Consider the following 24,598-nt stretch of genomic DNA (forward strand, 5'->3'; position numbering starts at 1 on the left):
TGCGCGCGCGTGTCAGAGCGACGACTGGAGGCTCGGGCTGAAAGGATTTCTTCATTTCAGCAACGGATGTGCAACGGCTTACGATCTAAATAAATAACAAAAAGGCGAAACGCTCGCACCTCTGAGCCCGTGTCATTCGAAGGGCTTCAGAGGAGGTACGAACAGTATCAGAAAGGCAGCCGCGGAGGGGTTCAACGTCGACGCAGCGTCGCTTCGCTTAGTCTGACCTTAGGGGTAAGAAAACGGCCAAATAATTATTCAAGTTAAAGTTTCCTGGGAGAGAGATACCCACTATAAAAACAGAGTAACGTAGGCGTTCAAAGGCCGGCGGTTCGGATGGAGCGGTCAAATGAAATCCCATAAAATACTCGTGGACGTCATGATGTCATACGGTCACTGCGCTCACCTCTCTATCGCACAGAAACTGCAGTTCACATATTTCATTAAGTGTATTCTAATAATCACTGGACTGACATCATCCGAGTAGAAAATTGTGTATCACCCTGCGACAACGTTTTAACGTCAGGAAAATACAATTCCAGTGACGGATGAAAAGCCGACATATTGATCTAGCGCCCTGCACTGCTGGGAAGAGGGAGAGACGGATAGTGAGGAGGCCGAGCTCGGGAGGACCGACCCCTGTGTGCGAAGACGCAACGACAGACACACAGACAGACAGACAGACAGACACACACACACACACACAGACCCATAATGGCTGATATGTCACGTGTAAATCAATACTGCCAGAGAACAGCAGTGTGTGTTGCGGTGGTAAACCAGTTGTACAGCTCTTTTTGTTATCGGCTCCACATCCTCTCTAAATAAGTTGAAGAGGGCAGGGGACCACAAGGCCATTGGCTGAAAGCAGATAACTCTTCATGCGGGTTGCACCCTGTCTTACCTCGACATTTTCCCGCTCGCTACCGATTTCGAGGCGGTAGGAACAACTGTGAAGTCCGGAGAGTGAAACGCCCGGCCCCTCTGCCTCCGCAGGTGGTGCTGCGCGGCTCCCAGGGGAGCTCCGGCGATCTGGTAGGCAGATCTGGACCCCCCGACACCCACGGACTATAAATAGCGACGCTCACAGCGGCGGCAGCGGCAACAGCAGCCAGCATGTTAACACAGCGCCGAGAGTGCGACAGCCTATTAACACACTGCTCTGGCTGCTGTCTAAGAACTAGGCATCACCTGAGAGCCGCTGCAGAAGAAACGGTGTGAAAAGTGAGTGAGTGCGTGCGCGCGTCTGTTTCCACGCACAGGCGCAGGCACAAAAGCCCATCGTCTCTGCTGAATGACACAAGGAGGTGGCATGTAAAATATCACATCGGCCCCGCGCTTGCACCTTCAAAGACGTCACGATTCCTTCCAAAGACGAATCAATATAAAAAAAAAGAACGACAACAAGGTTACTCAACGGTCTTTCCTGGAAGCCGAGTGTGTGTTGCTGCGGGCGCAGATTCCGCCTCTGTGGGAAAAGACAAATGCTGCAGTGATGGAGCGCCTCGCAACATGGCTACGGCACACTGCAGCAGTCTGTCTGCCGGCCTGTCTGCGTGCACAGACACATCTGGAGGGGAGGGCGAGGTCACGCCATATTTGCTTCCCTGTGGCAGATTTTGATTGTGTGCGCGCGTGTGTGGTGTGTGTGTGTGTGTGTGTGCGTGCGCGCGCGAGAGATCAGTATTTGTGAGGTTGAGTGATGAAGATTGTGAAGGGGAAAACAATTTATTACAGTTGTTAAATCTGACCTGGGGGCTGTGAGGTGTGTGTGGGTGTGTGTGCGCGCGCGTGCGCACGCGCGCATACGCATTGCGCCGTTCCGAATGTGTGTCCTCGCAGACAATGCAGGGGAGCCGACGCCGGCAGCGGGGTTGGGGTTGTCGAGGTGGTATCCTAGCAACCGTGTCCTCTCCGCGTTGCGTGACCCCCGGGCCCCCTGCACATCTGCGCCGCGTCTAGCGCGCAGAACACCCGCTCGCAGCGAAACACCCGCTCGCAGCGAAACACCCCGACCCCCGCCCACAATCACCGCCGCGCATTTCGAGCGCAGATCACCTGCCGTTGCGACTGTGCTGAAAATGTCCGGTTGCCATGTCGATGCCGTACGTGGGAGGCCTCCCACGTACGGCGACCGGACGTTCTCAGCACAGTTTGTCGTCGGAAGGCGAGTTTTGAAAGGGTTACGCGCGCTCCGCTGGGGTGCGCGCCGCGTCATAGCGACCGACGCCCTGTTCACCTCGGCGCACGGAGCGGATGCGGACGCTCGTCTTTCCAACCGAGGTCTCGGGGCGAAACAGGTTGATCCTAATCCTCCCTGACGATGGATGCCCCACCCGGAAGGAATTCTGACCCCTCGGACGAATGAGACCGCACCACCACAGAGCAACCGCGTTATAAACAGAAACTGTACCGGCCTCTCATGAATGCAATAAATAAATAGCTAAATAAATAAATAAAGTAATAATAATAATAATAATAATAATAATAATAATAATAAATAAATAAATAAATAAAAATAAATAATAGTAATAAATAAATAATAAAAAAAATAAAGATAATAATAATAATAATAAATAAATGTTATATAATGTTTATATAATGGATCACAAAAAAAGACCTACGATTTTCACACGCGCACACTAAAGCTCTGATTTTATTCTGAATAAGGCAATATTCACAACAATGCAATGGTATTGTAAACAGCATATTCTATCATCTGCTTAGCTGTGGCGTATATACACCTTGTTGCTCCCTGCCTGTTGCCTCAGCCCACTGGACGACTGTAATTCAAAAGTGTGTTGCGACGATTGTCAATCTTTGACAAGGTGAAGCGTCCTGTCCTTCTGGATGTATAATATAACAGCGCTGATGTGACGGCATCGTCTCTCACCACGTACCCTGCTCGGCTGACTGCAGTGTTTCTAACAACCCATCATTGCTTCTCCTGCCTTAGCTTCGTCGACTATGAGCGCAGTGTTTATCTCTCCAAGTAATTAGTTATCGCCTAAAAGCCCGCGGGCCTTGATACACACCATTAGTTTGATGTCCTCACAACGTCAAACGAAGGGTTTGATCAATTATATATATAATCTTTCTCCCCCCCCTCCGTTCGAGACATCTAACACACTTCTACGTGTCAAAAACCCAAAATAACACTTATTTTTCATCTGGCTTTGGGGTTTGATAACGGATATCAGTGTGAGCGCATCCCTAAATTCTCACATTTCGGTTTCATCAGTTTTCAATACTGATCGAACCGTTTGGTCGGTTTTCCCAGTGATACTATTGATTGTGGGGCTTTGTTCCGTGGAGGGCCGTCACACTGCCCGGGATCTTAAACGCCGCGGTTCAGCCCGCGTGAGGAAGCCTCCGTGACCGCCTCGCCTGCAACCTGCGGACCGATCAGCGTCATTACGGGGGCGGTGAAGAGGGCTGCGGCCTGGACGGGCCGGATTAAGAGGTCTGGCAGGAGGAAAGAAGCCCCTCGAGTCTCCCTGGAGGGGGGAACCATCAGTTGAGTCACGAGCGCAGTGGTGTGTGTGTTCAGCGAGAGGGGGTAAGACCGGAGAAAGTGAGCGGCAGCAGACCGAGTGGACGGAGACAGAAAGAGAGGAAGCAGGAAAAAAGGGAGGGGCAGTTTGTGGGGGGGGGGGGGGGGGGGTGAAATCACGTCGCCCTGGAACTTAACAAAAAAAAAAAAAAAGATCTTATCCCCACGTGGGGCGGGATCTCACGGCTTGTGTTGGAACCGAAATTCGGAAATTCACTTGGGAAGCGGCGCTAGCGAGAGCCCGAGCCCCGGCCTTGAAGCGTTTCGAGGCGCTGCCGTTAGAACGGTACATGGTGCTACAAGGGTGGAGGCAGCAGGCCAACAGAGCTCAGGAGAGGGATCGGAACCGGCAACACAATGTCTCGAACGCTGCGGTGAGCCGCAGAGACGCCCGTGCAGCCAGGTTTTTAGCCAGGGCGCAGTGCTCTCAACCCTCTGGAAACGAACCTCGAGGCAAAAACACAGTAATATGAGGTCAAATAATATCAGGTCATTTGAGGGCACAGCAGCGGGCCGCCCCGACTTGGGATTCCTGAATCACTTCACACTTTGGGAACCGTCACTAAGCTGCTGTTGCCGGGGCTGTGCGGTTCGATCGATGACAGAGAATTAGCATGCAAGGTGCAGCACTAGCTGGATCGAGAATTGGGCTATTTTATAGTATTATGTACTGATGAGGTTAAAGTATCTTAGGTTAAATCATCCCAGTTGACTTTACGGGACCTGCGCTCTTCATCTTGAGCCCGCAGCAGGGTCGCTCAGTCTTTCCTGACGTGGAAGAAAACTTGGGTGCAATGTTGGTCGTATGAGGCAAACCCATTACAACGTAGTGAGACAGGAACCGGTTCACGTTTGAGTAAAAGTCGAAACAGTCGTTCTTACCGCTCCAGGCCTCAAAAGGACGGAGACGCTGAGGAGCGGATTTGAAGTAGCTTTGATGGAAACCACACACAGTCACTTGTTTTTTCCCGTGTTTTGTTTGACAGACAATCCGATGCGTACCCTCCTGGATTTTAACACATCTCTCATCTGCTTCTTAGGAGAAAGGGTCGAAGACAAAGCCCAGGAAGGTGGGTGTTTTTTTTTCCTCCACTGTATTTCTTTCCTTCTACCTTTTTCTCAGACTGTCAAGCTTTCTAAAATGGTAATCGTCTGTAGATACGGACCAATGATCACTGTGACATATTCCTTGTACATTTGAATGCACCCGGCGGAAACAAAACCACTGATTCTGACAATGTTGAGGACAGACAGACAGGTCGGCGGCCGGCTGCTGTTTGGTCCCTGGGAGTTGGCTGTAATTCGACATCTTTATGAAGAAGAACAATCTTTAATCGTCACACAGCACAGCACAGCACAGCGCGCACACACGCACACACACACACACACACACACACACACACACACACACACACACACACACACACACACACACACACACACGCACACGCACACGCACACGCACGCACGCTTTGGATGGTGGTCGGTGAAATGAGGCCTCTGCGTTTAACCCATCCTGGCTTGTCCTTCCTCCGGGGGCACAGCCAGGAGCAGTGGGCAGCATTCGTGGACGCACCCGGGACCAGGTGATGAGTGTCCATCGCTGGTCGGACCATGATGGGTGCATGTTTTTGGGGGGGGGGGGGGGGGGGGGGGGGGTCCTTACTGACGTGAGGTGGAGGAAACCCCATGTGAGCACGGGGAGAACATGCAAACTCCACACAGAAAGGCTCCTAATTGGGAGATAACCCGCTGGAGCACGGTGCCAACAGAGCCCCCTGGCGGGAATCGAACCCAGGACCTTATTGCTGTGAGGTAGCAGTGCAATGCACTGCGCCACCGTGCCACCAAAACTGCTCTAAAATCTTCTGTGCTCTAAAAACCTATCCTGCTGGGATTTCCCTCGCAGCTTCTCAGATGTCTGCACAACCTCACCTTTGTCACTCGTTCATCATCAGACGGGTTAAAAATACCCCGGGAGCGTCATTCCATCTACTACAGAGTTTCATCAATGACAGAACGGATCGTCCTGCAACTGTACGGCAAGTTTTTAAGACGGCGCGCAGGAAAAGCCATGCTGGGGTCAGTAGGTGAGGATCCGTCAGATCATTAGCTTGCATGCATATAAATAAACAGGCTTCTGTGTGGACACAGAGGAAACGGCAGACGAGGCCTGTAAAAAAATGAAAAAATCGAGAATGAATCACTGAGTTTCGGGCATTTGGGGGGGGGGGGGATTTGTTGGAGATTGCGGAGTCACAAATGTGGGTCAGACTAAGCCGGCTCTCTCCCGCCGTCGGGCTGGTTGTGCTCTGCTGCCGTGTCTTCACTGCTCTGGGTAACAGGGCTCAACAAGGGACGCAATCACAGCCGCTGATATTTGAGATTTCACTTATCGTACCCAACTGGCAACCCGGTTGAAATGCCCTCCGAAGGGGTTTGTGGAGGTGGTGAGATAAGGTCTGACGCCTGAAAGGAAGCAGGGAGCCGGATGAACACACACACACACACACACACACACACACACACACACACACACACCAAAATGGCACTCTTTGCAGTACATCCTACATGTACCTACTATCGCCCACTGTACTTTAGTATGCGGGTAAAAACCACAAGGGGTTCTTGATAATACTGCATCGTCATATAGCTGCGGCACTTCCATTCAGTTTGGAGCACACTGTGGTTTCGCACATACTAATTTAGTGTACAAAACACTATGCTGGTTTTCCTCCTTCACATTCTGCAGTACATTGTCGAACTTGCCTGCTTGTATGTTAGAACGCGTCACAAGCAGACAGAGTACACCAGTGACTGGCGGTGACTGGCGGGTGACGTTGGGATCAGAGCACGGCCTCGCTCCCTCGCCGTGTGGTGTGGTTTGCGTTCTGTCATCTCTTTCCTTCCTTCCTCCCCTTCCATCCCTCCGTCTCCATCCTCCTCGCCCTTCTCTCTGTTTTCCTCCGTCGCCGCCTCTCCTCCCGTCCCTCCCCGCAGGATTGCTTCTTTCTGTGCGCTCCACACTGCGGTGGTAGGATGAGGATGTGGAACAAGGTGGTGCGGTCATCTGCCTTACAACTTAAAGAGTACTCTCCTCAAGTCCCCCATCCCCCCGCAAAAGTCCATATTTTAATTGTCACCTACTTGGTGGGTGGTCTTTTGGTGTATATGGGTAGTTTAGCTAAGGAAATAGCCAATATAATTGAAGAATTGGTGCCCTTCTTCAATGGAATGCTCATGTTGAATGCTCACCTTTCTACTTATTTCCATTACTATTATCATTTTTATTTAGGTTTTGATGTTTGAATGTCTACTTTTTAAGTCAGTGTGGTGGCTTTCCTTGCCAGGGCCTTCTTGAAAAAGAGACTCAATCCCAGTGTGACTTGACACTCATCCCCCCATACAGCTTATTTGACTAGAGAACTACTGTGACACATTCCGACCCGACAATCCCACAAATAATGAAAGTGCCCGCCAACAGAGCATCTCCGGCGGTCCGCCCTCCACAGGCCGTTAGCGGCCTCGCCATCTCAAGCAACTCCCAACGCTCCCACCGGGTCTGGGATTATTTACCACTGTACCATCTGCAGATGGTAGTAATATTTTAACTCTGTAGGGAAAAATGTAGCCTTTTGCGATGCTCCACCCTTCCATAACCAAGGTGCATTATCAATAGTTTATCTCTAGTACAGACAGACATAGCTCGCACCGTATACAATCCCCACTACCGCCTACTCAACGTGTGTGTGGGTGATCCACTTAAGGCTTATTACTTTGGCAGTGTGGCTAATTAAAACTGCGTCCTAGAACCACTCTACGGTCCCTAACTAATTCCTCCCACTTTTACCTCCTGGCCCCCACCGCACTCCCTCCCAAATAAACCCGTCCAGCTCCGGCGTAAATCCCGTCTAACTGGAGGCCTGGATGATTCATGGCTAATTCACCCTGCCAAATGTCTATTAATGCTGACCCGCTTTTCCTCAGGCTTACACAGGCAATCACGTCAAACCCACTCGCAATGTGCTCACATGGAGCCAATCTGACGGATGCTTCTCGAGTGTGTTTTTCGTGTGTGTCCGCCTCTCCCGCCGTACGAGTCTGGCGTGTCGGGGCTTCACCCAAGCCTCAGTGAAGCTGTTAAAAGTGGCGGGTGGAGAGGGGAGAAAGAATGGTGAGCTGTGGTGATGGGGGGCTTTGTGGTCAGAGAGGGGGGGGGCGTCAGCCTCTGAGTGATAACACATCAACACTTCACCGACAAAATGAATCAATAAGTCAACAGCCCACCCATAACTGTCACCCCATCAGGACAGAAAACTGTATGGAAAGCAAATATCAAATTCAATGTGATCACTGCGATGACATGCCCTTAACATTCCAGATATTTGTGAAAATGTAGTGAATGGAATACAGGTACTCCACACTTACTATATATTATATAGTATATATAGTATATAAAATATATGTAGTATATATTATGTATAATAGTAAATATAGTGTACATAGTATATAGAGTGTCTTCTTCCGGCTGGTCCAATTAGAGGTCGCCACAGAGGATCATCTGCCTCCAATACCTTCTGTTCTGTTCGTTAGAATATATAGTGTATATAGAAAAAATTGTATATATAGTGTATATAGTATATAAAGTGCATATAGTGTATCTAGTATATAAAGTGTATATTGTATATATAGCATATAAAGTATATATAGTATACTGTATATAGTGATTCAAGAGGTTTATTCATCACATACATAAACCTCTTGAATTAGTGCATATAGTGCTATAGACACCTAGTGCATATAGTGTATATAGTATATATAGTGTATATTGTTTATATAGTATATAAAGTATATATAGTGGATATAGTATATTTAGTATATATAGTGTATATAGATAAAAATTATATATAGTGTATATAGTGTATATAGTATATACGTTGGTCGTTAGTCTGAACGGTGGTTAGACAGGTAGGTTGTTCAGTGAGGAGTACCTGTACATATATTTTTTTTAAATCAATCAAATATTTAAATGTTTCACTGAGACTTGTTAGGATTACAGTTACTCTGTGAGAGCTGATTGACATGGAAGCATTCACCATAATGACAATCACAGTAAATTTTACAGAGCGTGGATATGTCACCACATCAGTCACCATGAGCAGCCAAATTTTGAGAATCCCACTCATTTTTGAACCCAACCTTCAACCTAACCCTCACCATTCCTTACATTTAGCTTGATTGGAATTTAAGCTCTCTAGCATCAAAACGCCATTTCATATTTCAGACCTCATCCTGCGAGAAATACAGGACACATCCTCTCATGGTTAATAATTAAGACTACAAAATGACTCATCGCGAAGGCCCAAAATGTTCATTTCATGCTGATACAATACCACTGAAAGATGATTAATAAATATGAAATGACCGCCCGCCTCTTTTCTCTAAACCAGATATGTAACAACATACAGAACTCGTGTTCAAGGATCCGGAGGATATTCAATTACAGCATGTTATGCAAACAGAGTCAATGAAACATATAAATCCTTTATGCGGCACAAATGTGCCATATTAGCACCATTAGCACCAAGTCATTGTGCATTTAACCATCGTTTGTATTTTAGCATGGGAATCATGTAAGATTATATAAGATTATATAGGATATTTGTGAATCTCACGCCTGTCAGAAAGACAAGCCCAAGAACCTGACTGAGAAAAAGATGTGAAATCCATTTAACCGAGCGAAAACGTCCAAACACCAAAGTCTTCATTTCAAGCCGGTTAACCGGTCTTAAACACCGGGGTGTTTGCAGGCACGTTTGCAGTGATTGTGCTTATCTCATCCCATGTCTCCCTCTTTACAATACGCGGTGGTAAAATGGTAAATGGGCGCTGACGGGCTGACGGTGACGGCTCACAGTGTGGGCAGCAGCAGCGAGACAGAGTGAGTGGGTGAAGGGGGTGGGGGTGGGGTGCACAGAGCTGGAAGAAATGAAAAAATGAGGCTGGAAAATAGATTTCAACAAAGCTGGTTGTCAGTACTGATTTCTTGAAACATGCCCCCTTTTTTCCCCCTCCCTCTGCCCAAATTATATCTGAAAACTGAGTGTGGCAACATTGTCAGGTGTACGACTTTCGCTCGTCAGCTATTGTGAAAGCTCTTGAATCTTGAATATTTTTGGGAACAAAGCTTTGCTTCCAGATAGTCCTCTCACTGCGGAAATGTAAGCTTCTATTCTACTTTGTTTTAAGTGCACTACAGTATGAACCCATAATATGTTCTACAGTATGGACCCATAATATGTTCTACAGTATGGACCCATAATATGTTCTACAGTATGAACCCATAATATTTTCTACAGTATGGACCCATAATATGTTCTACAGTATGGACCCATAATATGTTCTACAGTATGGACCCATAATATGTTCTAGAGTTTGAACCCATAAAATGTTTTACAGTATGGACTCATAATATGTTCTAGAGTTTGAACCCATAAAATGTTCTACAGTATGAGCCCATAATATTTTCTACAATATAATAATAATAACTTCAATTTGTATAGCGCCTTTCAAAGAACCCAAGGTCGCTTTAAAGGAGAGGGGCAAGGGGGGAGGCAGATTAAGGGAGAGAGGAATAAAAACAAAACAAAGGAATAGCTCAACTAACTAACTAACTAATGGGGAAAGGCTATGGTGAAAAGGTGGGTCTTGAGGGTTGTTTTGAAAGTGTCCAGGGTGGGGGCATTACGGATTACAGGAGGGAGAGAGTTCCAGAGGGTGGGGGCTACCACGCTGAAAGCTCTGTCCCCGAAAGTTTGTAATCTGGTACAGGGCATGGACAACAGACCCATGTCAGAGGACCGCAAGGTCCGGGATGTTTGTAAGAGAATTAGGACTACAAAATGTGAGTTTGTAAGAGATGTGGAACGTGACCGGGAGCCAGTGGAGGTGGATGAGGGTGGGGGTGAGTTGCTGCCAGGGCTTACTGTGGGTGAGAACCCTGGCAGCTAAGTTCCGCACATACTGGAGCCTGTCCAGGGCTTTGCTGGAAACCCCAGACAGGACTCCGTTACAGTAGTCCAACGGGGTGGTGATGAAAGCGTGGATGAGGATTTCAGCCACGGAGTATGAGAGTGAGGGACGGAGACGGGAGATGTTTTTGAGGTGATAGAAGGCGGACTTGGTGATGGATCTAATGTGTGACAGAAAGGAGAGGGTAGAGTCCAGAATAACACCCAGGTTGCGGACCTCGGGAGATGTTGTGATGGAACAGCCGTCGCCGAGGAGGAGGAGATCTCCAACCTTCCGGAGCAGCGGCTTTGGGGCCACCACCATGAGCTCTGACCATTTGCTGTTGAGTTGGAGTAGGTTTGTTGTCATGCAAGTTTTTATGGCATGGAGCCAGTTGACCAGAGACTGTGGGGGGAGCAGAGTGGATGGTGAGGTGCTGAGATAAAGCTGTGTATCATCAGCGTAGCAGTGGAAGTTGAGACCATGGTGACGAATGATCTGGCTGAGGGGGAGCAGGTAAATGATGAAGAGTGTTGGACCGAGCACAGAGCCTTGAGGGACACCATGGTTGACTGCGGCATGGGGGGAGGAGGTGCCGTTGATGTTGACAAACTGAGTTCTGTTTGATAGATATGATTGAAACCATGAGAGTGCTGTACCGGTGATGCCAAGGAGGTCGGATAGGCGATTGAGGAGGATTGTGTGGTAAACCGTGTCAAAAGCAGCGGAAAGGTCCAGGAGGATGAGGATACTGATGTTACCGGAGTCAGCAGCGAGGAGGAGGTTGTTGGTGATCTTGATTAGGGCGGTCTCTGTGCTGTGGTGTGCTCTGTAGGCTGACTGCAGGGGTTCGTAGAGCTCATGGTTGAACGGATGTTGATGGAGCTGGGCGGCCACTGCTCTTTCCAGGACCTTACTAAGGAATGGAGGGTTTAACGTGGGTGGGGCCTTGGACATGCTGCATGATGTTAAAACAGTCTAACAGTGACAGGAATTCAGCAGCAAAGTTGCAACTGGAGGAGTCCACAGGGATATTGAAGTCTCCCAGCAGGAGGGTAGATGGACACTTGGAGCAGAAAGAGGACAATAGCTCGGTAAGCTCAGACATGAAGGTGGTGGAGCCCTTTGGGGGGGCGGTATATGAGGACAATCTGGAGTTGAGGAGACCCAGAGAGTGAAAATGTAATACACTCAAAAGATGTTAGATTCGGTGAGGGGATCTCCTTGACCCGGATGTCAGCTAAGCTAGCTAGTACGACAGCTAGTATGAACCCATAATATGTTCTACAGTATGAACCCATAAAATGTAGATGTCCTGTCGCCAGAGCATCTACATTTGCAGATTCTCAGCACCCCATCGACACACACCATGCACACTCGCAAAAACAACACTCCCTCCCTTTCTTTCCATCGACTCGGTCCTCTCACTCAAAGGAGGTTGTTCCGACGCCGCGGCGGGAGGAACCGTGTGAGGTGCAGCCATTTTAACACCAGTGCCCACGCATTCATGGCAACGCGACTGATCCTGGGCAGACACTTTACTTTCATTGCTCCATTCCTTTTCTTTCTAAACTCTTCAACCCGTGAAGAGGGGCTGCTCTTTCAGGGGGCCCTCAAACCGGCGAGGAGGGATCTCAAGCGGAGGCGTGTAAATCTGGACCTCGGTCCGGAATCCTCCGGCTGCCTCGCATCGCCGCGGATGGGTTGGGAAGCGAGCACTGGCCCACCGAGACGGAGGAGTATTGGGGGGCGGACTCAGGAGAGACTGAGGACGGTGTTTATTTTTAATCTCACTGCCATTTGTGTTGCTTTTAAAATGCAGCGGCCCGCTGATAGCAACTCTGTGAGTCATGTTTTTGTAACATTGGCTTGAAAAGTGCAGCGTGACGGAAGCGGCGGAGGAGTCGGTGAGTCAACAAAATAATGGAGGAGAGAGTGGGAGAGGTCGAGGTAGCGAGATAAGGTCTGACACCTGAAAGGAAGCAGGATGAGCACACACACACACACACACACACACACACACACACACACACACACACACACACACACACACACACACACACACACACACACACACACACACACACACACACACACACACACACACACACACTCTTCAGGGGCCAACCACCCATAGAAATGTGGGCCATGAATAATGGGGAGTGGGGGAAGGAGAGTGGACTCTCTCCCAACTCAATACAAGTTTTTTGTGTTGATAATGTAATGTTTTATCAAACCAGCCACCACCAACAGCTTCAAAGACACAAACCAACTGAAATAACTTTGGCACAAAACACACTTGAGCCTCTGGGGCCCTTCAGACCGACACGTTTACACAGTAATCCTGTCGGCAGGAGAAAGCGGGGCTCCGGGGTGCGGCCATTTTGGTGGTGCGACTGAAAGCGCCGTTGGTCACATCAGTCGCGCCTCAAATTTAGCGAGACTGATAAAAAAATAAAATAAAATGTAAAAAGGAGAAAAATCCTTTGTAACAAATGTCAACTGGGTGTGCAGACATTTGCCTTTGAACAAACATTATAAACAGTTTTCCTGTTTTCTGTAGATGACAGCGTACAGCGGGGTTTTATGTATGTGGTGCACATGGGCCGTGCGTGGGACCCCGCCTTGTGCTCCTCCCACGTTCCCTGGACGTGAACGAGAGAGACCGCGAGCGACGTCACGACCTTAAAACATAGCCTGGTCCAAAATGTAGAGAAGTGTTTCAGGGATTCACAGATACTAGGGTGGAAGGAGAAAACCGATCCGGTTAGCTGTTGCGACTCTGCTCACAAACGATTCAGAAATCGAGTTGTAAGTTCCGATTTCTGGGCAATGTCATACAAATAGTAGTAGTAGTAGTAGAAGTAGTAGCAGAGCCTGTAGCAGCGCCCGCAGCATCATGAAGGATCCTCACCACCCCAACAACGGACTGTTCCAGCTGCTGCGGTCGGGCAAGCTCCTCCACAGTCACACAGCGAGAACAGAGAGACTGAGACGGAGTTTCTTCCCACAAACCATAAGAACTGTCAATGCTGACCTCACCAGGGGTCCTAACTGAGCCACACACATAGACCCCACTACCTTACTGTACTGTATGTAGCATCCTGTACTGCATATTGTGTCACTGTTCTGGGTTGTTCGGTGATGCCGTATTGCTGCGTACTGTTGTATACTTTGCTGTATTATCCCAAACACTACCTCACTTCATTCACATGCCACTTTAATGCACATATCTGTATATACATAATTGCCTCTTCCATATACATAAGCCTATTCCCTTTATCTATTCCATTTTATTTTATTCTATATATTTTTATTTTATTCTATAAGTATTCAACTTACTGTATTACGTTTTAGGAATCAGTTAGTTGGTCTAGTAGAAAGAAATTTTCCTAGGACATATTGTGTGTTATCACCGAGTGCGTTCATTGACATTTCACTGCATATATGTATGAAAGTATGTATATGTATGTGACGAATAAACCTCTTGAATGTTGAATCTTGAAATGCGCCAGTGTGTCTTTATGACACCCGAAGGAGTTAACTTTAACAATGAGCATAGAGCGTCCCCGGGAGCGGGCGGCACCCGCTCATTTCAGAGCGAAAGGTTGGACTCACTTTGGCTTTTACAGCGTAGATGCTAAACTTGGCATGAGCACTGCAACCCGCAAACACGGCAAGAAACCTACGGGCGCATCTCAATCGACGTCAACGATCTAAGTTCGTCGCTAAGTTCTGAGGGGGGTAAGATGGCAGCAAAAACAACTAACCAGCTCACGATCCAAGCAGCTTTTCAAAAATGAGCAGGTCGGAGAGGGCAAAGCGAAAAAACCGGATCAATCGCTCGTTTCATTTGCAAAGACATTCGCACGTCTTCCACAGATTTGTTCATTTGTAGATGCGTGAGGCAAGTGGCAACGAAGAGCCAATCATTTTTTGCGATCTAAAGCTGACCTTTAACCTCTAGCCTATCACGTTTGTCACTAGAGAAACAAGCCCCGCCCCCTCCACCCGGGGTAGGTTGCGCTTGCAAGCACACTGCAGCAGAGACAGAGCGGCAGCGTCCAAGACGAACGTCTCGGAGGAGGAGAAAAACTATTTATGGTTGACAACAGGGCCACATACATCCAAAGATTGCAGTTTTTTTGGGATATTTAAGTACCGACCCAGAGCAGACAGTAAATATTCATTGTGTAAAATATGTAGACAAGACGTGCCGACGAAGACGGGCAACACCACAAACTTTATTATTTATTTTGACTTGGGCCTACTTGCCATATATTTATTTTTTCTTAAGGTGAGTTGCACAGCACATTATGGGTGCTGTACAATGTTTGTATAAATATATTATACATTATATAAAATACATTACATAAAAATAATGTTTAGAATTTTATTTTCAACTTTTAACCCCTATTTTTTTTTTTATATTTATTTTGTTAAAAGAAATACGTTGCTAAATTGCTGTTAAGTTTTGTTGGAACATTGTTCCAACAAAACTTGGAACTTGGACAATTTCATTCCAAAAATAAAAGTGTTTTCAATGAGGAATTATAAATATGGGGAATCACATATTTTTTTTTTTTATGAGTCCACATCCAGACATGAATGTGAATAGGGCTCTCCGTGCGCCCCGATGGGGAGAGCTGTTTCCTGTTCCTCCAAATAAAACAACTAACAACAGTGTGTTTTTAATTGATTTATTTGGAGAAACGGGGCACGACTCGTAGGGATGGGTATCGTCAAGATTTTAACGGTACTACTACTCTTAACCGATACTGCTTATCGATCCGGTACTTTACGGGTACTCTTTATCGGTTGTTTTTTTTTTTTTTTTTTTTAAGAGAAAAACTAAAACAAATTAAGATCAGAATGACCACTGCTTTATTTTCTGCGCATTGCGCATGGAGAGGGGGCCGTCGCAGCGTTTCCTTTAGGATGGATGATTTCAATGTCCCGGACAAATGGGAGAGAATCCGGTCAAATATTATCTGTGTTTATTGAGCTGATAAACAGGCTATTAAAGAATGACATCACCAAGGCATGTAGATGTGTAATATTTTTGATTAGGATGAGCAGCTCTGATCGGTCTGTGTTGTACACTGCCTCAAGCATCTCATCGTGCGTCACCGTCCTCCGTCTCAACCTATTCACCACACTAGCGTTCTCAATGGCCACGCCCGCTTGCCGTGAAATAACACGGGTCCTCGCTTATCGACCAGTTGGCTTAGCGACCTGGTCCGGGGAACGGAACTCGGTCGTTAAGTGAGGAGTACATGTGTGTCGGACGTCAACAGATTTTGCCGGCCTAAAACCGGCAACAACCAGATAAGGGAAACTCTGGCCGTCCGGGCACAACCCGCTCCCTCGTCTCCTCGTTCGAGTGTGAGAGGCAGGCAGAGGGAGCCGGCCCCGTCCCACTGACGCACATCTCCATCCTGGCGATGGAGCAGGAGAGAGAAGTGACGTCTCTTCTGATAATAGCAAAAGATTCTTCTTAGACGAATATCGTAACCCTATTGCAAGTTAATAAATGGGTTGTATAGCCTAAATAAATAGAAAATACATTTTCTCAATTTCTCCAATACCATGAAAAGCACAGGTAATGCCGGAGCTTACCGAAACTACGGTCTTTAGCAGGTTGGTCAGTACCCAACCGCTTGTGTCCTGTTCCTTCCGTAAAACTGTTTAAAGCCCCTATATTTATCTCTCTGGTTGTGACATGTGTTGTTGTCATTTGTTTAAAGATAACTAAGCTCTACGTATAAGGCAGCTCTTAAGAACTACAAAATGGCTCAAATAAAAACTCCAATAGCCATATGTAGGCCTACCATGATTACTACTTTTGTTGGGCAATATATTGCCCCAGAAATAATTGCGATAAACTATATTATTATAATTTTAAGACCTTTTTTGCCACTGACGTAATGATAATATAATAGCATAATAACACAAATACACCCTTTTACCAATGAACTTTTAATTCTTAAGAATATGGAGACATTGTAATGTGAAAAAAACATTTAAATATCCAAAATAAATGAAAGCAAATTAAATTAAACTCCACATAAAACAATGAATAAAATGGACACTGAGGCTCCGCTAACACGCCATCTTCACCTGGTTCACTCTGTGCACAACAAGAAATGACCTGTCTCAGCGGGTTTTTTCTGTTCATTCGGCTCAGTTACATTCATTTGTAAAATGATTTACAATACAATGCTTTATAATCGCAAGTAATACATTATTTGTGGATTTAGAAAAACATTTATGTCTATAATTTTTTTAAACCTTAACACAGATTTGTAAATCGTAGTATTTATTATCCTTATTTGTATTTGTATTTATTGCATTATACGTTTTGTATTTGTGAATTGTGACACAATTCATTCCACAACACATTTTTATTAACTTTGAAACATACAACATTTTGGATAAACTACGTCATTAAGCTCGCACTTTTGCTCAAAGCCATTTCCAAATATATCTTCCCATAAGTTCAAATATTAGTAGAGTAGTTATGGATATAAAAAACTGATTGATGTTATGAGCAGCAGTAAGCAGCAAGTCGTTTGATCGTAAATTCCCACGTGACTTGAACGCAGCCTCTGTAGAAGTAACAGTGGCAGGGAGTCCACGGTGGATCGTAGCGTAGATAAAACTCAGCCAGGGACTGTTTGAGGTCACTGTAAATTATCACGACAGGCCTGGCCATAGGGAATTTTGAATACCGGTCCGTTATAGGAAGAATAAAATAGCGAAAGCAGGTCACCTAGGGGCTTGTCTGAAAATGATATCGCCTATTGCTATATACAATCTAAATTAGTATGACAATTATTTGTTGAGGTGAAAAGATTACACTGTTTGGATGCTTTCAACTGTTTGTGCGTCTGAGTTCTGCATGCACAAACAAAATGAAAAAAATAAATTATTGTCATTTATACTCGGACAAGTGACCTTTGTGCCCGAAGAAGTGAAGTAAATTTACTAGTGCCTCAAAAAATGAATGTCATGCCCCGACTCGAGCCCAGATATGTCGTCCCTTCACAAGCTTATTTCTCGGAGAGGCTAATACCAGAGATAAACAGCCAAGTGAAGTCAGAGATAATGCAGTCGCTTTGCAAAGCCAAATGGATTGCACTGACATGCGGCGCATGGATATCTAGAGCAACACAATCCTATGTGACCGTGACATGCCACCGCAGAACAGATGATTGGACTGCGGCTACTCATGTTTTGGAAACCATAGTAGCAGGCAAATCTCACACGGGGGCTAACATGGCACCAATCATACGCAAGATACTCATGTTTTATATGTTGACACTGATTGGATGCTGAACCGTAATGAGGAACGGGGGGGGAAAAAAACAAAAAAAAACAGCACTGGTTGCGTCGCAGTCAGCTGGTTACTCCCATGTCAAGTGCAATGCACACACAGTAAATCTTGCATCCCAACGTGCACCGAAAGTACCCGGTGTAGCATGGCTAGTGGCAAGAATCAGACGCGTCACTGAATTTTTATTTTTTTTTTTCCCCCACCAAAGCCCTCAAGGTCCCCATGTGTTGCGACAAAAACTAACCTTGCTGGTGTGTGTGTTAGTAGTAGTAGTATTAATGTTGCCAGTTTGCTTAAAATTGAGATTAAATGAATAATTTGCTTTTATCCTCCGGGCAGCTGAGACGTCGGGAGAGGAGGCGGTCAACGACAGCGACGTCACAGAGGAGGAACCTCCGGCCGCAAAGGGTAGAGTAACCTGTGTCCGGGCTCATCGACTTGGCGGCATTTCGTCACAAACCACAGAAACGCCTGCTGCTATGTCACCAACAGAAAGGGCAGAAGATGAGGTTAAGAGATACCGCACATGGAGTCACCCATTGAGAGTGCCCATCGGACTGGGGGAGAGGACATCGGTCTGAATTTCCTCTTTTGGCGGAGCTAGCAAAGCACCACCTTTGTATACGGTAACCAGTGCCTCCGGCGAGCGTATGTTCTCCACGGCAGGAGACACACCGACGACTAAAGGAAGCCTGCTTACCCCAGAGCGTGTGAATCGGCCATTGTTTCCGCAAAGGAATCTCGACGTCCCTTGAAAATTGCTTTAAACCGGGACACAGCGCTAACTTTTAAAGCGGTTGCCAGGCTGGCAACCAGGCGTCAGCTTTTGGTTGCCGAAACTGAAAATACGGTTGCCATTTTTAGTCCCCTTGTATTGTGAGTAATTAAGACACTTAAGATGTTTCCATTTAAAAGTAGCTCTCCACCAGATGTGGTCTGAGCCATGCTCATTATTGATGCTGTCTGTCTACAAAGATAAAAACTGTTTTTTGTGTAACCAGTTTTTTTATTGTATGGTTATTGTGACAGCTATATGTTGACAAATTTGACCAAACTGACGAAAACTACTAAAACTAAAGACCTTTCCTGTATTTTTTTTTTTTATTATAGTTTTTTTTCTAAGTACCCCATATAGTTTTACTTAGTTTTCATTTGATTCTGTCTAGTCTTAACCAAAAGTTTAGTTGTAGTTCACTGCAGGGCTTCATTTGTGCCAGGCCCTGCCGGAACATGATCCGGGACCTCCCATATTGGGACCGGCACCTTTTTGATTGGATCCAGCACCTCCACAGAAGAAGAAACAATATTTTGTATCAGTGCACTGCACGTAATTCTTGTTTCGTGTCGGCACAGCAGCACCTACAGTAGGTGTTGTCAGTGTGCCAGGCACTCCCATTTCTCCAAACAAAACAAATAAAAACAGTTCGGGGCCAATTCACAAAGAATGGATTGCGGCGGGTTATAGCACCATTAATTGCGCATCAATTGCGCCCGCTAGCTGCGCCGTCTCAGCGCCGATGAACGGTCGACAAGCGAGGACCCGTTATTCGACGGTAAGGGGGCGTGGCCATTGTGAGTGGCCACACACAGTGCTAGTGTAGTGAATACTGACAGACTGCGGGAACCAGTGATGAGATGTATACAGCGTATAAAGTGCATATAGTGTTTATAGTGTACATATAGTATATAAAGTATATTTAGTGTATATAGTGCATATAGTGTACATATAGTATATATAGTATATATAGTGCATATAGTATAAATAGTGTATATATTGTACATATAGTATATATAGTGTATATAGTGCATATAGTATATATAGTGCATATAGTGCATATAGTATATATAGTGTACATATAGTATATATAGTATATATAGTGTACATATAGTGTATATAGTGTACATATAGTATATATAGTATCTACTGTATAGTGTATATAGTATATAAAGGGTGATGAGATGAGATGCTTGATGCTGAGACGTCGTGGTATTGTACACAGCGTACAACACAGACTGGTTGTAGAGTTGGTTCTAAGTCTGAACGGTGGTTAGACAGGTAGGTGGTTAGACAGGTAGGTCCTTAAGTGAGGAGTACCTGTAATTGCAGAATCGCAATACATATCGAACCGGCACTCAAGTATCGCAATAAGTATTGAATCGGCAGGTCTCTGGCAATTTACACCACTAACCAATACGAATTGGAAACCGGGTTTTGCTGCTAATTCTACTTTAGTATATACTAAGCTGCTGCGGAAGACTCACTGATCTAACCTTACAAGTCACGTTACTTTCAAAATAATAATTATCTGTTTTGTTTGGAATAAGGTCTCCCCTGTCCCCCGGTCCTAAAATGCTTAATCCCGACCTGAAACATGCGGGTGACCTAAATGATGTGCCGGTGCATTCCTAAATGAAAAAGTTAGGCGCGCCGATGCCACCGAGGTCAAAAGCTGGTTTTAGAGCCCTGGGAAGTGCAGCGCCGCCACGTCATCCACCGGACGTCTTCCTCTCGGTGCCTCCCTCTCCCCTCCTTACCTCTTCCTTGCAACCAAAAACTGTCAAGCCCGGTCAATACTCAATCTCTGCTCACTGTCACCCACGGGGGCCGCTGCAGGCACGAGCGCGAGACGCCCGGCAACACACTATCCCCAAGCGCTCAGCGGCAGGGCGTCGGGCGATTTGGGAAGATTCCGCCAGACCAACGTCCTGCCAGCTTGTCTCATGTTTAATCTGCACCGCGCACACCGGGCTGAGTTCACACAGGCAACAGATCGTACGTGGCCCCACACACACACACACACACACACACACACGCACAGAAGCATGTGACACGTAGGCTGGGGCTGTGATGCAGCACACCCTGCAGTGTTCCCAAAATAAGGAAGCGGCAAAGATGTGTGGATACTGAGCTTTCAATATGTCTTTGTGTGTGATAATTTGTTTGGACAAGCGTTGCATTGTAATCACTCAGCTGTGCTCCGCGACCCATGTCGAGTGCCATGTCTCAGGGGTCGGGGGGCCGTGCTGTCAAGGCAACACGTGTGATGTGGACCAACGACACAAATGTACACTTTCTTTTTTTTTTTTTTTAGGACTTATTTCGGCATCTCACAGTTGAGGCTGCAAAGCTGCTCCTACAAAGAATCCACACACACACACACACACACACACACACACACACACACACACACACACACACACACACACACACACACACACACACACACACACACACACACACACACACACACACACACACACACACACACACACACACACGCCAGGAGTGACGCTGCTAGTGACACATTTTGCAGCTGTCACACATGACAAGAGCCCATGTGACAGATATATGGCGCTGGCTGGAGCGGCTGAAACACCACCGTATGAATATTTCAGCCACATGTGTTTGTGGATCACGCAAGCTGAAGGCCCCGCCCAGCTCCTCTGCCGCCAGCAGAAAATGTCTGGAAGCCACGCGGTCGCCGCAGGAGGCCTCAAAATGAACGGCTGGATCGCGGTTATGGGAGCCAGGTTTATGAAGTTACTAGAAACAAGCAAACAATAAACGTGTGACTTCATATCCTCATGAAGGCATTTCAATTGGACGTATTCGGGGTATATATTGCGAGACGACTTCTCGGCAACGCCGCCCGCCTTCGTTTCGAACTAAAACAGAATGAAAGTGCCTCCGCCGTTGGTGAAACAGCCTGCCCCCCAAACCCCCCCCCCCCCCAAAAAAAACATCATCGCACCGTCAACGCTGACGTAGTCCGCCAGAAATCCCGGGGGTGGGTTATCTCATTTCATCCGGTCAAGCCCATCGGGTTCTAGTCTCTCTGAGGCACCAAATGGTTCAACCTTTGAGTTGATTCACCGAGACTTTGCGGTAGGCTAGGACGCTGCGAGCCGTCCAGTGTGTGCAACGCCGGCTAGGCTCTCATGGTTCCTGCAGGCAACAACAACAACAACAAAAGGCGTTCCCCCAACACCGTTCAACACGAGCTGAGCAAGTTACGCGTCGGGAGGTAGAGGAGTCAGGCGGAGAGGGTGGGACAGGGGACGATGAGCAGGGGGAACCGGGTACTGGCGGGACAAGAAAGCCGCGGAGAGCGACGGGGGCCGGGGGGCACGTCTTCCTTCGCCTGCCGTGACCGCCGCCGCCCTCCAGGACCGCGTCCTCGCACCGAGGTATCACCGGTTCCGGGTCAAAAGCAGGGGCCTCTGGCTCTGCCTCCTCGGGCGCTGGGGACGACGCCCGCAGGGGGAAAAAAAGAAATAAAATTGACGTCCGGTTGCACAAGCTCCTCGGTGCCTTTCGGTTCCGGGCGCGGGTTGGCGTCGCCCGGGACCCCGGCGCCGGGTGACGAGCACCGTGTTTGACAGGACCTTCGCCGAACACGCTCGGATTTACATAATTCTTTCGGGGTGTGTGTGTGTGTGTGTGTGTGTGTGTGTGTGTGTGCGCGGGCCGCAAATGCGATTTGCGTGCGGTCGAGTGACCCCTGCAACGCAAATTTAATAGCCATCAATTATTAACTCCTGCCCCCGGTGAGCAGGCTCCGGCTGCCGGGGGGAGCAAAATGCCTTCTGTGTTACATCTATTCCATCCAACACCCCGCTGCTTCGGCCGGGCTTTTAAAGCCCCGGAGCACGGAGCTGATCAGCCCTCCGTCGAGCCAAGCCCATGTTACTGATTTCATACTGTTTATTCCTCCTGTACAGAACATCCTCATCTGTGTTTACACCCAAAGCCAATACGAGCAACCGCGCTGTCGCTCAGCCCCTGCCTTTTAAACGACTACATCCCGTGCGTAGACTCACATTTTGTAGATATTATTATTGGGGTTTTTTAACTCTATTGTCCGTACAACCCTCACCGAGACGTTATTCCCACATTCCTATCCTGGAAACGTCCTGGTAGCGGGCATTTCCGAGCGGCTTCTCCCGGAGGACGAGGCGTTGGAACAGGCAGCGTCCGCGTCCACGCCGCCCCCCCCCCCGCCGCCGCCGCCGCCGCCGCCGCCGGCGGGGGCGCGCATCCATCGCCGACAAGGCGGGGGACGCTGCGCGGGCGACCTCGGTCTGGAACCGGGCTCGAACCGGGACGACGCGGGCCAGCTTGGCGGGCGGACGCGGCGGGGGCGGGGCAGGTGGCGCAGGTCGGCCGGGCGGCCGCGGCGGGATTCGACCCGGCAGGTGCACGCGAAGCGGCGTTTCCACAACCTCCCGGCGGAAAAAACATCAAATAAGTAACGAAAAATAAATAAAAAATAAAAAAAATCCCACAACCGTAGAAGCCGCGACGCCAACGCGAGTCCCGGACGCGTCCCTACCCGGAGGGGGGGTGGTGGTGTTTCAACGAGGGACCGGGTGGAGCTAACGGCGCCGCGGCAATAACCGCTGCGTGGCCCCCGTCCCTCCGCCGCCTTCCCGCACTCACCTCTCTGCCATTTTCCACGCGGCTCTTTGTTAGTTATCCGTACACAGTGGCTCCCGAAGCGTCGGCCATGCCGCCTCCTGGATCCCTCGGACGCCCGACGTCGGAGCCTCCTCCCCGCTCCAGCTGCTCCGGTGCGCGGATCGAAGCGTCCCCCTCGACTGACGCGCGGTCCTCCCCAGCCTCGCGCGCAGCGTGCCGGCGCACACGCGAGAAAAGCGGGCGCCGGCGACGTCACCGCGCTGACGTCACTCCGTCGGCGAGCGCACCCAGCTCCTCCGCCGTTCCGCCTTGGACGAGGCCTTTTTGTTATTTATCGTCATTGAGTTATTTAGGCGCAGCTCGGCGTGCTCCGCGTGGCGCACAGGGGACTTTGTGTCTCCGCAAAGAGGAATAAAAGACGAGAAATAAAAAGCTATAAAGATTTAACGCAGCGCCGACCGCTCTGTGTCGACATATATGTACAATATATGAATATAACATAAAAATGTATAAATATTTTAAGGACGCCATTGTATGTTCCTCCTCCCGATAACCAATCCCTCCAGGTTGTGCTTGTCCCTGATTGACATCAACCGCCCATGAGCAGCAAACCAGACAATTCTGTGTCATGGATCATTGTGTCGAAAGTAGGTGAAAAATCCCAGAGGGTTTTGTGAGCTGACCCTGGGCACATTACTGGATTTAATATGAGTGGTTGCACGTCAGCGCTTCAAACAGGGCCCTCTCTCAGGGACCGCCGGGCCTCATACGGGTCCGAGGGCCAGAGGTCAGCCCTCCCGGGGCCCAACGCTCCTCGCAGGGCGACGGTCGAAGGGAGAGGGAGGCCTGCTTTTCCCCAACCGGTGCCCACGGTGGGAAGGGGCGTCCGTTCCGCCCGGCACCCTGCCTCGCAAGACGGTTTCCATCACCACCATCATCATCATCATCAGTTCCCCTCTTCGTCCTCGCGACTCTCGACGTCCTCGGGGTTCCCGTCATCCTTATGGGAAGACTCGGACCCATCACTCCTGAGGAGGGCGGCGGCGTTAACGGCTTCATCGCCGTCCGCGGCGGAGATGCAATCAGATGTGATGGTTGGCGGCATGGCCTTACTCCTCCTCCGCCTCCTCATCACCATCACCATCATCATCATCATCGTGGTCGTGGGGGCTCCCGGATGATCTCGGAGACCTCGTCGACGCCATCGAATTCAACGGCAGAGCCGAGGGCTTGGGGGCGGGCGACCTGGAGGCGGACGGGGACAGACGCTCGTCCGATC

The 24,598-nt window shown here is 48.2% G+C and overlaps 1 protein-coding gene across 1 annotated transcript in view; it reads right to left on the minus strand.

The window, feature by feature from the left end:
- Positions 1–24,424, minus strand: part of arhgap39 (Rho GTPase activating protein 39) — a gene marked incomplete at both ends in the record, with an annotated part of 94,581 nt that extends 70,157 nt beyond the window's left edge. Inside the window, 2 exons of the mRNA XM_080004126.1 lie at positions 22,031–22,142; positions 24,292–24,424. Of these exons, the coding sequence (XP_079860252.1) occupies positions 22,031–22,142; positions 24,292–24,424 (245 nt within the window). The remainder of the gene's footprint in view (positions 1–22,030; positions 22,143–24,291) is intronic.
- Between the last annotated feature and the right edge of the window lie 174 nt (positions 24,425–24,598).

This window comes from Zeus faber (assembly GCF_960531495.2).
Source record: "Zeus faber genome assembly, chromosome: 1".
In the NCBI taxonomy this organism is placed as follows: domain Eukaryota; kingdom Metazoa; phylum Chordata; class Actinopteri; order Zeiformes; family Zeidae; genus Zeus; species Zeus faber.